This window comes from Cylas formicarius, unplaced genomic scaffold (assembly GCF_029955315.1).
Source record: "Cylas formicarius isolate icCylForm1 unplaced genomic scaffold, icCylForm1.1 PGA_scaffold_1__22_contigs__length_36826433, whole genome shotgun sequence".
NCBI classification, from domain to species: domain Eukaryota; kingdom Metazoa; phylum Arthropoda; class Insecta; order Coleoptera; family Brentidae; genus Cylas; species Cylas formicarius.
The window spans coordinates 30,674,926-30,697,393 of record NW_026844264.1 but is presented as its reverse complement, the minus strand read 5'-3'; the positions used below and the strand labels follow the sequence as shown (position 1 = coordinate 30,697,393).

The 22,468-nt window shown below is 32.3% G+C and overlaps 1 protein-coding gene across 8 annotated transcripts; it reads right to left on the bottom strand.

The window, feature by feature from the left end:
* Positions 1 to 114: 114 nt before the first annotated feature.
* LOC132696583 (inter-alpha-trypsin inhibitor heavy chain H4-like) lies at positions 115 to 20,671 on the bottom strand. 8 transcript variants are annotated; one of them, XM_060661483.1, is made up of 17 exons: positions 20,501 to 20,671; positions 16,266 to 16,421; positions 15,967 to 16,206; positions 15,049 to 15,252; positions 13,281 to 13,544; positions 11,376 to 11,481; positions 11,126 to 11,319; positions 9,000 to 9,233; positions 8,660 to 8,945; positions 5,461 to 5,763; positions 5,003 to 5,029; positions 4,813 to 4,866; positions 4,209 to 4,250; positions 1,797 to 1,895; positions 1,504 to 1,656; positions 1,286 to 1,451; positions 115 to 184 (listed from the first exon to the last, which is right to left on the bottom strand). In XM_060661483.1, exons 1-17 carry the CDS (start codon positions 20,510 to 20,512, stop codon positions 148 to 150), a joined length of 2,577 nt encoding a protein of 858 aa, XP_060517466.1. In that variant the 5' UTR covers positions 20,513 to 20,671; the 3' UTR covers positions 115 to 147. The 8 variants fall into 8 exon arrangements, with proteins under 8 accessions (XP_060517466.1, XP_060517465.1, XP_060517470.1 ...); XM_060661482.1 differs by having other exon boundaries at positions 4,209 to 4,253; positions 20,501 to 20,670; XM_060661487.1 differs by having other exon boundaries at positions 1,848 to 1,895; positions 20,501 to 20,670.
* Positions 20,672 to 22,468: the final 1,797 nt, after the last annotated feature.

Sequence of the window (22,468 nt, the reverse complement as noted above, 5' to 3'; positions counted from 1 at the left end):
AAAAAAACAATGTTTTGTTATTTTTAGATTATTTTATTGTTAAAAAAATATATAAATGTACAATGAATCACAAATGCACAACCAAAAAAAAACTTCTTTGTGGCTTTTGTAAAGGTGACGTTGTAAATCATACTTAGGAGAAGGTACCTAGTCTATTGGTTGTGGGCAGCATACTCCGCCATACCTACAAAATGTCGATTATATACTAACAAAAACGGCGCATTTTAAAAAAATAATAAATTGAAAACCACTGGCCAGGTAACACAAGAAGGTGGGAAATAGTTTAAATAGTTTGACTTGGCGGTTTTTAATTTGGCTGACTTAATGTAGTTTCAGAAGATGGCTTTTTGATTTTAAAAAGCCAATTTTTCACATTTTTTGATTCGCGGAATTATTCTACGCGTTATTTAATACAAATGGTGACAGTTTCAATGTATTCATCTGGTTAGTTTTCGATATGGATTCTCATGAAAAGTAATTAATTTATACAAGGAGAAACAATAGTTTAAATTTAAAATTGTATCGTCGTTTCCGCTCAACCCGCAAGTGCAAAAAAAAACAAAAAAGTTGTAGTGTTTAATGTGTAGATGTATTATTAAATGCTTATTTATATACAAGGTGTGCCAAAACGGCGAATAGATTGTGGCCAGGCAGTTTATGTTGGGCGGCATGACATTAAAGCACTAATTAGGAGTAAAATAAATTATATCAATTTTAGATAAGTTAAAAAGAGGGTATCAAATGTGCATTCGCATAAATGGAGGACATTTAGAGCAATATTTCTAATAAATAAGATTTTTTTTTTTGCAGATATTTTTTATGTAATACATTCGCTGGCCATATAATGCTTCGAGTTTTTGTCTATTGAAAACATTCTTCTTTTATCCATTTTTGGACAACAATACCGTTGAAGAAAAATACTATTCAAGATATGCCACAGCTGTCATAATTGAATTAAAGACGTAGCGTTGGCGTGACGGATGATGCATGGCCAACTAAGTTACGATTTTATTTTTACCCAATTCCAGCAGTAATGTATTTTTATTATATATTATATATTTTTAGCACACTTTTGGCACACAAATAAGTATATAACATTCAATCTACGTATTTAGCCCTTCAACGTTTGCATTAAAGTTAATTTTTCTAAAATGTAAAATAAAACAGTTGTAGAGGGCTGTAATGTATCACGATTAGTACGCCATCCGGACCTTCAAAACGCGTGGTTGACAGTTTGGCGTAGTGCTAATTTTAATGATGGATCGATTAGTTGTAAACAACTTACCCCTCTACTTCGCAAAAATATTTCGAAAATGCTGCCAGATCTGTCAAATTCAAATGAATGACGGTGCACTCAAGTACCAACGAACAAAATCCTGTGAAATTATGAGGAGCATTGTTACACGGCGGCTTCACCGAAACTGTCTCGTTCAATCCCAAATTATAAGTTCCTATCGAAAACAAAATGAGGACCTGTCCGTAATTGAAGCGCCTAGAAGTTACCGAAACCAAGCGTAATGTCCCCATCGTCATTCACGACGCTAGTCATCCACGCAATCTCTGAAGGAAAAACATTAGGTACTGTAGTTGTTTGCTCCGAGGTTGAAGAGGGCAAAAATGGAGTAGAAATGGGTCCGCCAGCTATGAGCGCTTCCTCTGAAAAATTAGTACAAATTTACGTTCAGATATCTCCATTATATATAATATTATAACGTGGTTTCAATTTAAATCAATAAAACTTTCTCGGTATTCTTTAATTTAATTTTTCCTTTCTTCAAACTATTATTCTTTCTCACCATAATCTTCGATTTGTCCTAAAGAAGATTTAAAAAGGGTATGGTGCTGACCTGCGTCTATCGGCATAGGTGGGCCGGCCATGAAAGATGTGGAGAAACCTGCAAACAGGTTTAGAAAACTTTGTTTCGAGGGAATTATAACCAACACGTTTAACTTATACAGAGTGTCCGGAAACTTTGTTGATCTGTGTTGGGAAAACTATAAGTAGCAAAAATTTAAAAGTTAACAATTAAAAATAACCAAACCTAAAGTTGGTGGAGGCATTTAAATATTTGAAAATGTTTTTAATATGGTGACACATCTGGATGTACCGGAAGTGGGAGCCAAATTTCTTATTTTAAATAAAACATCCTATATATTATTGTTTTTATGGATTCCGCGAAACATTCGAGATATATGTAATGTATGTACCTAAATTTTACCGTTTCTGATATATTGTGTGTCAAAAGTATAAAAAACTTAAAAATTTAACTCTATTAAATTGTACGATTATTATTAATACGGGATGCTGAAAAAAAAATTAAAATGAAATTGAAAGGGACTAAACAATACTAGTTTTACTGTAACAGATCGACCAAGTTCCGATGGGTATATACGAAAAGTTTTGTGTGAACTTGACAGATCTCCTAAATTTGCCTATTTGAAGAAATTATAGCAAAAAAAGTTAACAAAGAGAGAGAAATTAGTCAATTCACATAAATAGCAACTCTAGCTCTGAAAGTCAGATAAAACAATTTCAGTATCGTCACTTCTCATGGGATCTTCATCAAAAATTTGGTTTAAAATTTGTGATGAAAATTGATATATATTTTATCGTCACATTTCAAAAAACGTTAATTCTATATTATTAATAAATTAAACAATAAATAGTTGTAAATCACAAAAACTACTACTAAATCTTTACTTCTTTAAAGTAGATAGATAGCCCTTTATAGTAAACTCTAAAAGGATTAAAAGATAAATTTGTGTTATTATAATTTTTTCAAAAAATTGCATTCCTCTGAAGGAAAAGAAACTGTTTCAAAATGAATCTACTTTTTTAAAGCGTCTGTTTTATTTTAAAACGCATAGTCTCAAATACAGTACGAAAAATCTCAAACTAAGAAAAATGAGTGTTGCAACAAAGCAACTTAATGTCAGATTAAACAAAACGTTTTTTAAATTACGAAACTATATGTTGGTTCTGAATAAATTCTACCTATAGTTATTTTTTTTGACTCCCTTCTGTAAAATACTTAATTATACACCAATGTAGAGCGTGAAAAGTGCCATTTTACCACGTGAGTTTCGTTTCTCACTGATCCGAGGCAGTTCGGATTTCCTGAGATATTACTGCACTGCTTGAATTTTGAAGTTTGTCAGTTCTGACGGTCGTGCCGTTTACTACACTAATATACTATAATAATATCAACATTTTAGATTGAAATAAATTCATTTGACCCCATATAGATATACGTAATATTAACTAAAAAAAACAATATGCTATGCTGGATTAAAGAATTGCCTAATTCAGAAATATAATGTGATATACGTAAGAACAAGAATTCTTTCTCTCATGATATACAAAACCAAGCTTTCTTTCTCCATATTGTAGTGGCGATATAGAAACTTTATTGTAGAGAATGATACTTTAATTAAAACTTTTTTTTTTCGAAATAAAAATAAAAATTCTGGATTCTTCCTGCGTCGGTTTTTGTTGACTCGAACTAGCTAACGTGATAGTTTCCGTCAAGTTCCGAAGAAGCCAACAGGATGATTGGCGAAACGTTAGCTAGTTCGAGTCAACAAAAACCGACGCGGGAGGAATCCAGAAGTTTTATAAAAAGTTTAAATTAAAACATAAAACTAGTTTTAGTTATCCAAACCTGCGCCAAATCAAAGATTCAGAGAATCAAACATTTAATTTGGTTTTATCACAAATACGATTTTAAAAACCCAAAAAAAGTAACTGGGCTACAATGCACATATTTCAATTTTTTTGATATCTCTGAAACTCATGCTGAAATCAACTTTCACGAGGTATACCATCGTTTGACGAAAAAGGATTAAGAAGTACCATAAACATTTTTATATTGATTTTAAATACAGTTTGGTTGAAAAAAACTAAGGCAATTCGGGCTAGATTTTCAAGCATTGGTTTTGGTGAAGCATTTTTGGAGTCGCCCATTACAAAAAATGAACAATATGATTTAGGTGCCTAATAACGAAATGAATTTCGGTGACCTGGGCCATCAATTGTGGGTACGACCTCAATAATTTAGGCAAACATATAAGCAGTGTATAAATGTCAATAAAAATTTGTACGTGAGAAACATGCCGGATTATTCAGGTGTGAATGATGGGAATAAATGAATGATTTTCAAAAATGAATACGTCTATAAATTTAAATCTTAATCTCAGAAATAACTTACTTGCTAACTGAGGACGCGCTGCTCCACCGTATAATGGAAATGCTGCTGAAACACAAAATACAACCAGTACTTTAAATTAATGTACTAAAATCAATTTTAATATAGTTTTGGATTAGTTTTGGTTAGATTAACTATTAATAAATGAAAACGGCGAAAATAGTTAGGAGTGTTAGAAAAATACCTTTTTATTGTTGGCTGTTGGTAAAGATAGTTTATAGTAGTAAAAAAAAAATTAAAGGTGTCGAAAAAACTTTCAACAAAGCTTGCAAATAACACTTTAAACTAAAATAATGAAAGTTATGCAGACAACAACCAAAATATTGCAAAAGTTTTCACTAGACTTTTCAAAGAAAATTATTTTAGGCAAGTACTCGAAGCTGGTAATACAAGTAAGCGACCCTGGAAAAATAACCAAGGAGGCTATAACGATTCTGCCAGTATGGACGTATTTAGATGAAATGCTGTACATGTAACGTACAAGAAAAGCATTTGCGCAGATTTAAATTAACGGTTATTAAAGTTTCGAGTTCAGTTCAGGAAACCCAGTTCACTTTTAAAGTGATAAATCAAGGTTTACGCGAATGAACCAAAATTAGCAGCTTACCTAGCTTAGACCTATAGATTTGAGCTGGAAACGCTAACCTATTGGGACCACGAGCTAAAAGCAAAATACATTCGTAACGGCAGCTATCGGATATACTACGGCAGATAGCTCAAGCAAAAGAAATCCAATTTTCCAATAAATCTTTTCACCACTAATAATTCAATTATTGAAAAATGCTATATGTACTTACCATAACCGGCTGAGCTAATCGGGTAACCTAAAATAAAAGAGAGAAAATCTATTTTCTAATCTCGCTTCAAATAATATTTACGTGTTTTATTTTTTAACAGTACTGCTGCTATCTAGTCTTCGTCAATCATATCTTAACTTAAACATCGTGGTCATACTGTGTAATTTTTTATTTTTATTTATTTTATTTATTTTCTATATAATTGCGCAAACTAAAAAGGCAACCATGGTTGTGCCATTCTTATATTTTCTATAATTTATTTGCAATATAGACAAGTAATAAATCCTATATTAACAAAATCACATTAAAAAAGACTGAGACTTTAACAAAAACAAATTTGGAATAGATAATACATTTTTTGAATTTTCCTACAAAAATCCGAACTTTTCAACGTTGTCTCTGATTCAAATTAATTAAATTTGAAAAATATTGTGGCAACTATTTAATAATTTACTCACGGTAGTCGGGAACACTTTTCGAAGCGTCTTCGGTGTCAACGGCGCTAGTATCATTGGGTTTGACCACCACCAAAGAACTAACATCCGTAACGAAAGAATATTTCAACGCCAGTTTTAGGGCTTCCTCGGTGAAACGTTTCTTATCGTCGCCGTCGACTAAATCCCGCTGCTCCAATATCTGCTTGACGGTAAGGAACGCCCACAATTTCTCTAAATTTCCGGCCGCTTGGTAAACTTTTGGAGTTAATACAATGGGACCGTGGATGCCCCATCCCTCTACGGCTGGTGGGGCAAAACCGGGATCTAAATAACGAGTTATATCTTAATTAACAAACAATCTTTTAAAAATGCTGAATACGCCAGACCTGGGTTGAGTGATAAAAAATAAATATCTGGGCGTAACCCTTTTGCCACGTGGTAAAAGCGCTATAGACTTTTCAAATAAAGGGCGAAAAGTGATCTCTGAGATTAATTCTTTATTGTAGAGCAAAGAAATGACAAAAAGGAACAAAAAAATATTATACTACACCATCGTAGAAAAAATAACTAGGTAAAAGAAACGTGAAAATTAAGAAAAACGGGAAAGGATCCACTGCTAGCTGCAGAGATGGATGGAAATTTCATAATTTAATTGCAATTTGAAACAATATTTAATTTTCCTATACCCAAAAACGACCAGTCTATAGGTAATTTTTTTTCCAAATTCACTGTACCACTGGATTCGTAATAGTCGACGTAAATATACATTGTTTTAATTAATTATAATTTTCTTATTATAGTGAACTAGCCAAAACTTAAAGTCTTTAAATTTGACACATTCCTACTTCCACTAATTTTCCTTATTATTATTATTATTATTATTATTAATAGAAGTTATTTTTTAGTACTGGATATTAGAATCGTTTTGTACTGATTGTTTTGCTAAATAGAAGTAAAAAAGAAATAGTGGTATAAATAAAAATAAATTCATGTATGAAACTCACATAAAAAAAGGTGAATTAACTTTATACCAGTGAACTTTATAAACGTGAAAAGAAAAGCTGGTTGCTTTTTTGTTAGCAAAAAAAAACGTTGACGGCATTGAAAATTAAAATCAAATTATGAAAATTTGTGTCAAGAAACGACAACAGCAAAATAACAGGCAGAAAATTTGGCATTTGCAGAGGAATTTTCAATTTAAATGGATCTCAGTGTATGTTGTGGTAGAACGAGTTGATTGATATGCAATTGGAAATTATCTCCGAAGTTGGACAGTGCATTGATGAAGAGCAAATAAAAATTTCGAGTCCAATTTCAAAGCAAGAACTATATGTGGGCGATAAATGTGCTTTAACACCACGTAAAAAAACAAAGCTCCTGGTAATCAACTTCAAATTAATTATTATATTACAAACCAACAGCTTTAGAAGAATGCAAAAATGTGTAAATTAATAATCACTAAAAAATTTATTTCTTGTTCATTACAAACAATTCCAATAAAACATTTGGAAATATGAACAAAATAATGAAATGTAAAAAATAGAAGAACGGTACTCATTTCTGAAGAATTAGTCATGTCGCATCATCAATTACTACGTATTATGTGGTCCAAATCTATTTGAATCGCGATTGAATTCAATGATCCCATTTCGGAAAGTTGGTATTCTATCTAAAATTTATTCACGTAAACGGGACATTGTTGTCAGGCTGTATTTTAATTGTCGCTGCCAGGAAATAAACCAACATAACCTTAAAATACATTTTATTTTTAAAATTTTTGGCTAGAACGCAAAGCTAAAGTCTTCTTGAATGTTTTTATGAAATCAAAACATTTAGATTATTTGATAGTGAAAACTGTGCTCATTTTGCACCCACTGCCTGCAAAACAAACAAAAATTAATATTTTTGGATTTTATTCCAAAACTCACAAACAATTTTGGAGACTATCAAAATGCCGAAATGTCAAATCGTTTCCAGATTGAATTCAAAACAAACTGAAACTTCACAAAATTAAAATCCATTGCTTAATATGCGATGGACCAAGTTCAAGGCTATTTGAAACTGTTTTTTAGTTATAATCTTATCTATCAAAGAGGGGTCGTAACCATTCTTAAAAGCTATTTTATAATATTTGATTCTTCTTCAAATTTTTCTCTGGAAAGAGGTATATTAAGTAGTCTGTGAATAAAATAATAAAAGGCCAGTTTCTGCGCGAATTATTACGTATTACTGTATATGTGCGTGAGGGTCTATGGTAAATGGAAAAATATAGTTTGTTCTTTAATTTAGTTAGACTTAAGTCCAGAAAATTTAAAGAGTTGTCTAGTTTCGCCTCTATGGTAAAATATATACGAGTATGTATGGAGTTAATATGATCCAAAAAGGAGTGCAGTTGTCTTTTTCTACTCCCGTCATATCAATGTCGTGTTGTTTTGCCAAAATGTGTCCAAGAACTATGTAAAAAAAAAGTAAAAAAAGTGCAACACGTTCGGTAAACTTTTTAAGTAACTCGTTTATAAAACACGTGGGTCAAATGCCGTTTACCTCACTTGTTGCATAATATACTATTCCGTTCCAGTGAAATGAGCAAAAACATCATCCACGTATCTATACCACCAAAGATATCCTTCACTCAGAGGATGTTCATGTATGATGTTTTCTAAATTTTCCATGAAAATTTCTGCAAAAAAAGTGGAAACTACGTTTAAAAGCAATATGAGATTATAATTTTTTTATGAATCTTGTTGTAGGTTTGACTTATGCCGCTGTTGCAAAAGAAACTACAGGCATAATTGGCATATCCTGTGTAATTTAATTAAACAATATAATTTTGGAGGTTGGGGATTCATAATTTTATAATTATATCTGTTTATTTTGTTATTAAAAAACAGTTTTGATATGTTTTTGATATAACTATAACTATACTTTAGTATATTTTTTTAGTTTAGTTTATTTTATAATTGATTTTACCACACCATATGTGGAATTTGCTGTTAGTTGTAACTTGATATTTTATTAAATTAGCTAATACAATTTTGTCGTTATTACCGTTAAAACCAAGGTCGCAATCATGCCCTAAATATATTAACTCCTTATTGGTGTTGGAGCGATTTAAATAAAAGTTGAAACCCTTTTCTAGTAATTCGGACTCTTTCTCAGAAAATGTGGTATTAGTCAAATAAATCTATTGTAAAGTTCATGGTAAGAAAAAGAAACTTACCTATAATTCCGGCGGTCAGAACTTCTCCTCCCCTAAATAAAATAGGAAAATGCGTCCGTGTGACGTTGGCAACTTTGTCTACGTATTTAAAGGTGACGTTAGAAAGAAGAGGCGACGAAATTTGCCTATAGAAGTCGTGCAGTTGCAGGTAGGCGTCCGCCGCTTCGTAAATGTGCCGGGCGAAGCCTTGATTTTTTAAAGAGATCTTTTGCAAAAAGTCTCTGTCGGCGCCGTCGCCAAACGACAGAGAGAAAATCGGTACTTTGCCGGTGTTCAGTTCTGTAATCTGAAAGTATTTGACTATTATGACAGGCCGTTTTAAGACTGGCGTAATATTTACCGTCGATATAATTTGTTGACCGTTAATGACTCCCACGGTGGGTTCCCCGTCCGTCAAAAAGATCAATATGGGCTGATGGGATTTCGGATCTTCGTTAGTTTTAACAATTTTTAAACCGATTTTGAGGGCAGTCTGAATATCGGTGCCACCATAGGCTTCAAATTTCTTAACGACTTCCTTAGCGTTTTTAATGTTTTCGCTGGAAGCGGGAAACGAAGGCGGAAGTACCTGTTCCTAAAACCACCGAAATGCGTTGGAACCACAAATATTGAAACATTCGTCTCCATTTTTTTAACGTATAGTTTAGGAAATAACAATGTCAAAATTTTTGGGGATATTCAGAGCGATCGAACGTTAGACGTTTTGCAAAAAGAGAAGGTTACCTTCCCCCGATATATATCGAAATAACTCGTCCATTTTGAGCAACCCAAACGAAATTTTGCGCATTGGAGGGTAAGCTTGATGTTTCCTGTCGATCAACAACAGAAAGTCTCCCGATCTCCCACATTATATTCTTTGAATTTTGCGCTATTTTTGTATAACCAAAACTAACCAATTTGAAATTTTTCACATCTCTCTGGGGAAAATTCTGACCTTCCTTTATATTTGCTTGTACCATCCGAATTTCGGAATTTTGAGTAATTTTAAAGCAATATTAAATTTTGCGCAGTTTTCTGGGCAAAAAATTCAATTTATTTCCAATCAATCAATTTCCCCAATTTATACATTTTCGGACCATAAATGTTGCGCACATTTACGGATAAGGTTATGAATTTATGAATTAGAAAGAAACTCTGAAGTTATAAATTTCCGAAATTTAAAAATTTAAATAAGTTATTATATTACTATACTTTATATTTTGTGCGCAATCAACTTATTCGTTCAGGTGTAAAAATTGACTAAATTATTATTAGCTATTTGATTAACTAAGAAGGAAGGCGAAACATCTTCTAAACGCGGAAAGGAATTTGATGTACGAACACAAAATTTAAAAACCCTTACTGTACAAGAAACCTTTAATTCGGCTGAAGTAGACTTGTGGGGGAATTTTGAAATTTTAGAAGGTGCACAAGATTTCAAATTGATTGTGTAAAATTGTGCAAGGAATATGATAACTCTTCTTTGCTGATGGCTGAAATTTTTGTTGCAATTAGCGACAACCCTGGGTACAGGTCCAATGCAAAGTAATATTCTCAAAAATTCAAAGCACTTTCAATTCATCATATCACGATCATTTGGGTAAATGATGGGTAATTTTCGTACAGAATATAATTATTTTGACAATTTGTAAGTTTTAGGTATTGCATTGCATTGACAACTGTTTTGTCGGCAAGATTTAAAAGAAAATACAATTAATAAATGAAGATTATTCCAATGGTACTGCATTGATACAATTTATTATCTATGAATATGAATATGGGTCGATTAAAATGCAAAAAGAAAAAATGTTTAAAAAAATTTAGAAATATAGTCCTTCCATACTATCCAGGGATAGATAAAACAAAGTTTTTTATTATTTAAATTTGGTTAATAAAACATACGTTTTTTGCCAATTTTTGATAATATACATATATCATAACGTTTCATGTGTCATTGTGGTTATCTTAGACTCACAAAATCCTACCTAGGTACATGAACAGGATATGAATTGAAAACGGTTTTAATTATATGTAAAATCCTTCCTTAATAAACGATCTTTCATTTGAAGAAAAAAAAACTATTTTCTGGAGAAGCTCACAAAATACATTGAAGAATATTGAACCATTACCCAGAATACTTGGAAATTTCAGTCTTCTAAATTGTCAACTAACCCAGCAATAAGAAATCAACAAGGGAGGGTCTTTTTCAGTCAAAATATTTTTCAAGAGAAAGTGACAAGTGACTCGACAAAAATAGAACAATATTCGCTGATTTAAAAAATTAAAGATTTGATATTAACATAACATATTTGATCGATACTCTATCCATTTAAAACCAAAATCTAAAGCCAAAAACCTATGCTGCCAAATTTTGAGTCTCTTTTTTCTAAAACCGTATTATAGCTTTTTAAAGGTTTGTTTATGGTAAAAACTGATAATCTATAAGCATGTTCCCCTTTAACAACATTTCGTCATAGAAATAAATACCGTTTTATTTTTCGGTTTTTTCGGAGCGATGCCGAACGCAAATGGATCTTCTCCCACTTCGTACACAACTTCCGCAGTCTCCAAATTCCATACTTTCACCACCGAACTAAACTCGACAATGCTAAAGATATCCTCTTGCTTCAGTTCACCCAAAATACTGTCCATTGCCTGCTTGAGCTGCGATATCCTTATTCCTGCAATTCGAATAGGATAATTTTATGGAAATACTAAATAATAGGGCAATTATTACCGTCCATGCTTCCGCTGGTGTCTAACACGAAAACTACTTGTTTAGGAAGTGCTGGAAGTTCGTCGGGAGCAAAGAAATGAACGAAATAACCCCCATCTACCAAGACCTGCAATCAATCGGGAAAATTTGAAAAATTAAAAAATTTGCTCAATTTTATTCATAAATTAATAGAAATTAAGATGCTGTTGCCTTTTGGCGGCACAGATTGATGAACGAACTTAAACGCGGAGTTTACAGCAATGCACTTTTAAATAAGGCGATAAGAAAAGAATGTGATAATATTCGCAACTGGGTGCAATATTTCATAGTCTTTCCAATATCGTAACTAATGAATGTTTTTACTAACGACGAAGTTTTTGCATTTGATTTGGTATAGAGAATAATAATAATAATAATAATAATAATAATAATAATAATAAGTATATTTTGACACTTGCTGAGTTTATTAAAAGATCTAGATAGCAACTTTTTATATGGAAGGGAAACTGCTACGAACAGGTGGACGGCGTGGCAATGGGAAGCCCACTAAGCCCGGTTATAGCCAACTTATTTATGGAACACTTTGAGGAAAAAGCGATCGAGACCTCAGAGTACAAGCCAGCAACGTGGTTCCGGTACGTGGATGACACCTTCGTGATTTGGAAACATGGTATGGACAAGCTCAACAACTTTCTGCAGCATCTCAACAGTCAGCATCCCAGCATCCAGTTTACTATGGAGACTGAAAATGGCCAACAACTTGCATTCTTGGACGTACTGGTGAGGAAGCGAGGTAAGAAGCTGGGCCACACAGTTTACAGAAAACAAACCCATACGGACAGATACCTGCATGCTCTGTCCAACCATCACCCAAGTCAAAAGTATGGGGTTATCAGAACCCTGATAGAACGAGCCCGAAGGATTTGCGAACCGGAGAATCTCCAGATGGAACTTGAACACCTAAAAACTGCGTTCGAGGCAAATGGCTACAGCAAGAGGGAGATCGAGAGATCAATGAACTCAAGATCATCAAGATCACGGGATACCGAACAACGACCCTCCACCTCGTACGCATATCTGCCGTATACTCCGAGAGAGGAGGAGACCCTTAGACTCAACTAAATATGGAACCCGATCCTTAGGAACGCCCGAGCAGTACCAATCGATATCCCGAGACCAACCGAAGCGGAACAAGCCCCGCCCACCACCAATCGGCATAAATACAACCTGCGCAGGAGAAATCGTCAGTCTACGTCTAACATCGGAGATGGAAGGACCTCTGAAGAAGCTCGCCACTCGTTTAGTGATTGAAGTTTGATGATTTTTTCTGTGTTATGCAGATGCATCTCGATTTAAAAAATATATGGTTCCGGTGTATTTGATTCAAAAGTTTTTCAAAATAACCCGGCCTTATTATTCAATATTTAGTATAAGTTGTATTTTCGTTTTAATAAATGAGGAAATGTAGTTCGTGTTTCATGGATATTATAAACAACTGGTACGGGTTTGTAGAAACTACAACTAGTCGTCGTGATGCTACTAACAGCTCTCAAGGTGCAATTAAAATTTATAATAAATTTTTTGTTTACCAAGTCAATAATGTTGGTGATAACTAAATTCTGTTTTTAAATAATATACTCAATAATAAACTCAAGTTATTTTAAAAATTTTCTACCATCTTACAGTATGTGTAATCTTTTATCATTTAATAACTCAGATAAAGACGTGAATAAAAAGAAAATGCTTATAAAAGATATGACAAAAATTGAGTATAAAATTGCTTATAATTAAAACACTCTGAAGATGCCTATAACTTAAAATTGTTTTCCATATCATCGTTTCTGAAGATCCAAATTTTAGTGGTGCGTTAATTTTGATGCGACGTTTATTAAAAAAACCTAAAAGAGAGAAAATTGTTACGCATACCTCGCCACCTTCGGGATCCCTTTCGACGTCATATTGAACGACAAACTGCCCAGACAAGCCATCTTCTTCTTTGCCACCCAGACCGACTGTCAATTGTTTTTGCTTTTCGATGTTCGGTGTAAACGTGACGACGGCAGACGTTTCATTTACGCGATTAATGTCGGCTTCAGGTTCCAATTTGCTATCGTTCTTTGAAATTTCGTTCCCGGAACGAAGCGACGGCGTTTTTACGAATTTTAGCGGACGGGATTCAACGATGTTCACCTAATAACAATAAATTTATGATCCAAAACTAGTTAAAAAATAGTATATTGACTACCAAAGCAGAAATAACTTGAAAAGTCAACACCTGTCTAATCGTGCAGGTCATACAATTTATTAACGACAAACTCTCACATGTGTTTTAAGACAGATATACTATCTTGATACAAAAAAAGGGTTTGATTTACAGCTGCCACTTTTGAGACTGACAAATTGTTAGTGGCGATATGAATAAGAAAAAGCAAGCAAAAGCAATGCTTTTAAATTTGATAAACTATTTTTTGAAAATGAAAGAGAAATTGGAAAATCGTCAACGAATTTCCAGGAAATAGTAGCGAAAGCACTAGGGTTAGTTTAAGGACTGCGCAGAAAATCGTACATAAAAAAAAACAAAATCTAGTACCAAAGGAGACTCAAAAGTGTAAATCATGTGAAATGCCAAAAAAAGTGAATAATTTCTAATGAAAGGTTCAAAATCTTGGCAAGAGTCTGTAAAACGTGTCAAGGAGAGAATGTTCATTATTATGCATGGTGGTTATTCAATTGTATTTATTCCAGGTGCAAGTTTGATTTTTCTTTCCACATCAAAAAGTTTGGACTATGGAGCTAAAATAAAATGCAAAAAAGAAAAAAGGAAAACTGATACCAAATTTGTTCTATTGTATTGAACAATGTGTTGAATCATTTACGAATTTTAAATAAACAACCTAATATTTATAAGTGTCTTGAAAAACAGCATGAAAAAATCCTTTACCAAATTTGTCGAAATTTTCTTTTTATTTTTATTCTTTGAATTTATTATCTAGACGAAGTACCAGTGACTTTAGATAGTTATTCAAGTAATTTGAACTGTTTAATATTGTAATAATAATAATAATAATAATAATAATAATATTTATTGGCTACTTTGCATATACGGTTTTTAACAGGTCATATAACACAAATCAGGCGGATTTGTTTTTACATTTCGACATTCACCAAAATCATAAACTACAAAAAATTGTATAACCACACGTCAAGAACTACACAAAAAAATACCCAGATCCAATATTTATATACAGTCATATCTAATTTTTTTAAATGGCAACGTCCAAAATATTCTCAGCGATGGTCGGTAAATTAAGAAAATTTTTACTATAACCTATAAAGGAGGTATAATAAAATTGCAAATTAATGCAGATCACAGTGTTGGTCCCAAGACTGACCCTTGAGGCACACCATATTCGATTGGGACACTTTGAGAAACAGAGTTATTATGTAGTACGCATTGGGATATGATTCAAAGAGCTTCAAATAGAAAACACTGGACAAATCACACACCATAAGAACAGTGTGTTACAAAGATAATAAATATAATTTAGTATATTTTGTAACATTTTAAACTAACCAAAATATAATTTTTTGAAAAATAATATTAATGTGGTTATTATTATGGAAGTGGTTCATATAATTAATGAATTTTGGGACCTCATGAGAAGGTAGGATTTCACTATGATTAGAATATTACCTGAACTTTCAGATTTTTAACAGGTTGTCCGGGGTGGATGTTGAGAAGAATTTCGTATTTTTCATTTTTTCTGGACAACAATTCTTCGTATCTCAAATAGAACACCACTTTACTTTGGGGTTCAATGTTGACGGAAACGGTGAATCTGTTTGAATCTCTCGCGCTGACTGCCACATGACCGGCAGACTGTCCGCTACTCACGGCCTAAAATATATATATAATATAATATTTTAAAACTGCTCTACCATTAGCCTGCTACATCTGTACTTAAAAATACTTATCATCTAAATAAAATAAAAATCATAATTGTAATTATTAATTACTTAATTATTGTCAATACAGCATATTGCAAAAATTTCCTCGGCTAACTCTGGCTGACTTATCACCATCAATTAAATTCTAGTGCAATCTTTAGATTTCGCGAGTAAATATAAGTGGACTAAGTTGATCAAATTTAACATCTAGTTCATTTATGCTTGTTCGACGGTAAAATTTTAAAAATCTATTGTACATCTTTCTTTGGGATCTTCGATTGGTTCGTCTAGCGCTCCATAGAAGAAAATAGTTTTTCTTCGAAATTAACCTCAACGTCGATTTCATCAGCTAGTTTCTCCTAGTTTTCATATCGAAGAAGAACTTTAAGAATTGATAAAGTGCAGATGTTGGGTTCAAAACTTTTATATACAGAGAATACACGGAATTAATTTTAATTTTTGTAAAAAAAAAGATATATAAACTTTCTCGAAGTATATTTGTAAACCTAAGCATAAACTTTGTAAAAAATAGTTTCAATTTCTTTTTTAAATTCCATGTAACTTTACGAATTTAAAATTAATTTAAACTGAATTAAACAACTTCATGAAATGTGAAAATTAATCGAAAAAGTGAAGGCAAGCACCTTTGTCACCTATTTGTTACCTTCTCGTAAGTCTTTTTAGCTTCCTCCTTCTCTTGAATATACGCCTCGTAGCTTTTTCCGTCTATTTCCATGGTAAAACCGGAAATGAAAGCTTGGTCCGGTAGAACGACCGAAAATGTGGCTTCCCGTGCGATTTCATTCAGATTCTTTACTTTGCTCGTAATGATCGTTTTCGCGTAACGATTCGAAACGTTGGTCTCCACATTCATGTCGTATATTTTTGGTATAGTCGGCGCGTCCTAGGCAAACATCAACTTTTTTTAGCGACGGTCGTATGATTTATTTTTTACAAGCGCACCTGTTTTATATTATTTTCGTTTTCTGTGGGGTCACCCAGATCACTCGTCGCTGGCGTTGACACCACCAAACTGGCAGAGGTCGTTACAGTGGGAATCGCATCGGATGTATAGAAAATCAAGACACACAAAAATATCCAGGTCCCCATCGCATGCCCCTGCAACATATTTACTTGAATAAAATATATCTATTTACCAGAAAATATAAATTGGTAACATTATATTTCATGTGCCCGAAATAAACAAATCAGCCTTTTAAGCTGTGAAAATTTACATTTAATTTTTTTGCATTTTACATACAAAATAATACAATTAAATTAGAACAAAAATTGTTCAGATTCTCAGTTGTTTAATGATTTATGACAGTTGTTTCGGCAACACCGTGCCTTTATTAAATACAAAATATGATAATATGCCGACACTATATATATATATATATATATATATATATATATATATATATATATGTATGATGACACTATATTCCGGGATATGATCCGTTCGCTTGTTGAACTCCGACTGGAATGACTGGAATCCTGCAGACGTTTCGCCAAAATCTCACTTGGCATCTTCAATGCTCGCGCCCAGTGTTCGAAGTGTTTTCGGAGCGCGAGCATTGAAGATGCCAAGTGAGGTTTTGGTGAAATGTCTGCAGGATTCCAGTCGGATGCAGGCGAACGGATGATATCCCGGAATATAGTGTCATCACATTTTTCCATCCGTGAATCAATACGTAAATATATATATATATATATATATATATATATATATATATATATATATATATATATATATATCAAGTAATAGATATATAGATAATAGATATATACATCAAGTAATTTTTTCTACTCCCGTCTTTAAAATATCTAAGTTTCGTTTCCCACGAATCCGAGCAATTTCGTTTTGAATTTTGACGTTTGACAATTCGGACGGCCATGTCAGTGAATGAAATAGTGTTGTTTTGCGAAAATGTAGCCAAAAAGCAATGGTCGTAGAAAAAGTAGAGTATGCAACAGGTAAACTTTTTAACTCACTCGTTTATTAAAAACTCGCTCCGCTCGTGTCAAATAAATTCGTGAGTCAAATGTCGTTTACCGCACTTGTTGTATAATATACTATTAATTATTTTAATTGGTCATTCGAATACCTTATTTTGTTAATCTCCATAGCTTCCAAGAAATTTAGTTTTTTGCTTTCTGATTTATTGTTAAAAATATCAAAATTATCGTCAAACTTGTGCCTTTCTGAATTTAAATGAATGGCATAGTTAGAATCCGAAGTTTTATTTTTATACGACTTTTTATGTTCGTCAATGCGTTTCCTAAATGTTCTGCCTCTTGGTCCGATATAAATTTTGGGACATGATCCACATTTCGACTTGCAGAGTCCGGATTTTTGAGTTTTTTGTAACTTAGTTTTATTGTTTTTTTAAAAATGCACTATGGTGTTTTCAGTTTTAAAAGCAACCAACCTTAAGACCAAATTTAGATAGATGTTTAGAAATTTTCTTGCTAGGTTCTCATATGTGTTTTATTTTTTTTAATAAATTTTGAGTTATTTGAAAATGCTTTTTAGTTATAATTTGTTATTTATCCAAGAGGGATCGTAACCATTGTTAAAAGCTATTTGTTTTAAAATGTTTAATTCTTTTTCAAAAGTTTCTGTGGGAAGTGGTATGTATATTAAATAGTCTGCGGATAAAAGCAGTCATTTTGTGTGTGTAATGGTGATTTGAGTTATTATGTATTATTGTGTCCGTGTGCGAGGGTTTATGGTAAATGGAAAATTCTAATTTGTTCTGTAGTTTAGTTATAGTTAAGTCCAGAAAGTTTAAAGAGTTATCCGTCTCTATGGTAAAATCTATACGGTTATGTATCCTATTAACTCCATACATGAAAATGTTTTGTTCTAATTTAATTATGTTAAATGTATTTACTTGAAGTAAAAGCCACCTCAGTCCAATTCATAAAATAATGCCTAATAACTTTGTATATTGATACATATACACATAACTGATCAAATATTTTCAAGATTAGCAAACATTCACAAATTAAGTATTATATATAAGGCTATAGAAAAATGCTGCTATCCTTTTTCATCACGTGTATACACATACACTGATGCCTTTAATGCAGTCTAGTTACAAATCATAAAATGAAACTTTACTTACTTTAAATTTTTTACAAGAAAAATAAAAATGTATTGTATATACTTAGAAAGAATCTTAAAATACATATATATTGAATAGATTAATTAAATCAACTTTTGACTATTTGCAGAAAGATATCCATATCTCCAAACCTTCAATAATATTACGGCAGTTAATCAAAAGCGAGATAACTTCACTTGCATATATACTTAAACCGATAAATTGATATTACATAACATAAGTGATTTTAATTGTTACTAAAAGCTAACCAAAGCACAGATTATAAAATTAGTTAAATAGGGTTCGGATTGGAAGATATTATATTGTATTGTTTTTTGAGGAAGCATGTAAATCTCACTTAATTAGTTAATATTGTATTATGCAACATTTGACTCACGAGTTTATTTGACGCGAGCGGAGCGAGTGTTTAATAAACGAGTGACTTAAAAAGTTTGCCGAACGTGTTGCATACTACACTTTTTCTACGACCGTTAGTTTTTGAGTACATTTTCGCAAAACAACAAGAATACATTCAGTGAAAGTCAACAAACGTCAAAATTCAAAGCATGGGAAATATCTCCGAAAACATCCGATTGCTCCCAAACCCGTGCCGGAAATGTCCGAAGTGGTTCGGATTCATGGCAAACGAAACTGACGTGGTAAAGTGAAGCTTCCCGCACGCTAGATCGGTGGTTAATTAGGTATTTTTTATTATACTTCTACCACGGGGGTTGCTTTGCTTTGCAATTGCACAAAATTATCTTAGTGAATTAGCTGTAAAAATATAAAAGCTTTGCAACAAACGTTTTACTAGCGTTACTGTAATTTATTTAAAAATTCTTCCATAATTATTTCTAAACATCTGCATTACGCTGCTCGAGCATCTTCAAAACTTTCGGGATACACTCCTTATACCGAAGAAAAGAAAACGTTCCTAGTAAACTATCGATAATTATTTTTTGACGAATTATTGATAGCTTGGTTGTTTACAAACATAAAATTGTTGCCTTGTTTACCCGAGCCAGTTACATACAACTGATAATATTCACCGCTATCATCAATTGACCTGTCTCAGGATTCCGAAAATCCCGAAAGGTCTTTTTCTACTTAATTAAACCTTAAACATTTTTGTCGAATCTGATGGAATTGTAATTGTAATTTTAAATTTAACACATTGAATGCATATGCATATGCAATGCAAATTACCATAATATAATGATAATAATACATAATGCGATTTAATGGTTAACTTTTAACTATTTAAGGTACAGAGTTGAATAGGGCAGGTTTAGTGCCCTAAAGTTACCAAAATAAAATTATTATTTCTTGCCGAATTTGAAAGAGAAAATCAAGACTAGCTTTTTTATCAATAGGGTTTAAAAATTTGAGCAACAATAATAATAATGATTAAAATTGTTTTTTTTATCAACAGGGAGGCATAATTTTGAATTACTAAAAGCAACAACGAAAATTTAAATAAAATACCTTATACTTTTATGCCTTTTATGCATTTCAAAATTCTTTTTAAAAAATAATTTGACACAAATAATAATAATATATGGTATTCTATTGAAAATTTCAACGTTGCTAGCAGTAGTTGAAAATTCGGACAGCCTGAATACAAAACAACTAAATTTAAGGTACAGTCGTTTTGAATTACAACCTATGTACAACATTTTTTTGTAAAATTGGCAATAGGCGCTCTAGGAAAGAAATACTAAAATTATGTTTTTTATTGTACCTATTATGGTTTAATTAGTAAATGCATCTTTTCAGCTGAACGAAAACTTTTTTATAACTGTTTTGGGTGAATTTTTCTTAATTCTATACATTTTCCTCAATATTTAAAGCTACGATTGATGGATTAAATAAATTTCTGCATCTAAAAATACCAGAATACCTAGCTGTAAAAAGCATTTATTATAAGGTGGGTTGACAACTTAAATTTCTCATTCAAATGGAGCTAGTTTTTCATGATAGCTTAGAAACTAAATCAACTGTTCGCGGCAATTGTTTTTACCATAGAAAACCCGTTTTTAATTACATTCGCAGATCTGTTAAGAAACCGAAGCACAACAAATTCTTTACCTTTAGTTCCATGCAGAAGCCGGTTTGATAACACTGTCAAGTACCAAATTAATAAACAATCCACTAAATCTCACTGCGCACATACACGTTAAACGATCTTGTATTATTGGGTTCGCCGATGCACGGTGCCCCACCAAGTTTGCTTACATTGAAGAAGTGACCTCAGGGTTATCCCCGACAATATTTAAATAAGTTAAAATTATATTTATCCTGCACGTTTTTCTATGTAATTCGATTGCGATTGCGTGGGTATTTTACTTTGTTTCGCTAGTTAATAAATTGTTTGCTGCCCCGGGGGGTTTTACGGTAATAAAATTATCGGATAACTTTTAACACTTCGGGTTGTCAGAAATAATTTTGCGATAGACGCAAATAGGATATTCCGAAATAATAATCACGCTTTAGTGTTTAACTATTATAACGAATTGTAAAATGGCACTGCCGGGTTTTCTGAATGTTTACGGTTTTATGGTTCTGAGTAATAGTATTAAACTTTCTTCGTATGGTGACGTCCATTTAACGACCCCTTCGGATAGAGAAAAAAATCTCCGTTCGCTGTCCTAATATCATCAAACGCTAATGTCTGTGAAACTGTACTTTTTAAACATCAATTTGACTTTTTCACTAATTTTCGTAATCTTAAAGATGAAGCTCTCATTGAGCGTTATTGGCATAAACGTGATATACCCTACTCAAACTTCTTGTACGAATTTTTAACAGAATATAAGGATCGCCATTTTTAACATGTCGGACGAACGTTTGTCAGAATTTTTTTGGTATCCAGCTGATTCTGTTTAGGCCAAAATATGTATTAAAATCTACAAATAGCAGATATATTAGGACCCAAGTTTGATAAACACCATTTTAGTCACGAGTTTGATTAGGCACGAGGGCAGCGACTGACTGAAGCATTTTACCCGTCTTACCAGAAAGTTGTGACATTTTCATATAGTGAAATAATTTGATTCTGTTTATTGTTATTAAGCTTGTTTAAAAATAACAAACTAGCCATTACTAAATATAACCGCAATCTACTGTTATAATTAGATTGGAATTATTCAAATTTATAAAGTAAATTAAAAATAAGAAGAGTTTGAAATTTCCGGTATAGTTTTCGGTTTTATTTTTTTTTAAATTTATTTGAAAGAGGCATATACTGGGTGTGAAAAATCTTAGTCTCGGAAAAGTCAAAATCTATTGGTCCAGCGAATAAACGAATTTCCATCTCCTAACTAACCAAAACTAACCAGGAAAATAGAAAGTTTTCTCTCTTAATGTTGAAGAAGTTTCAATATTTATAAGCGTCTCAGTATCTAGATTTGTCCTTTCATATAAAGTGTACACACGAAAAAGGAATACCTATGGAAACTCAAATTAGAAGTCTACAATCGCCAGGATTAAAAAAACAATTATTAAATTTTGAGGCATTACAAACAATTCTTCGTTCATAGTGAGTGCTGCAAATTTAACTCTCAACAATATGGAAACGCTCGAGATCGATAACATTCAATAGATATCGTAAACAAGCTAGACTATATCTGGAAATACATTCTCATTGGAATTTTTTTTGCGCCCCTCTTCAAGTCAAAAGCCGATTAAGGCAAACGCCAAACGGTTTTTCTTAAATTACCATGAACTATAGAGAAATATAGAGTTTTGTTTTGAGAATCGCTGACATTTTGGATACCTCTTGCGATTTGTTCAATTTTTTTTTTTTGGTTAGTTACTCAAATCGGACAATATTTTAATCATTTTCCATAGTATAAAAAACATCTTTTTTGTTTTTTTGACGCTTCGTATTAGTCAAATAAACGAAAATGTATCAGATGTTTATTTCGGTACATTTTATCAACTGAATAAAATTATATCGGGAGCAGTTAGCATTTTTGCACTGTAGAATTAATTGTTTTTGAATTTAGGTACACTAACACAAAAATATTAACACCTAATTTAACGAGCGATAGTATA

Bases quoted from the DNA above. Each gene is read 5' to 3' on its own strand.
- LOC132696583 (XM_060661482.1), bottom strand. The intron at 16,207-16,265 runs GTGCGCTTGTAA...ATGTTTGCCTAG, and splicing joins ACGAAAATAATATAAAACAG to GACGCGCCGACTATACCAAA. The intron at 13,545-15,048 runs GTAATATTCTAA...TATTGTTATTAG, and splicing joins TTAAAAATCTGAAAGTTCAG to GTGAACATCGTTGAATCCCG.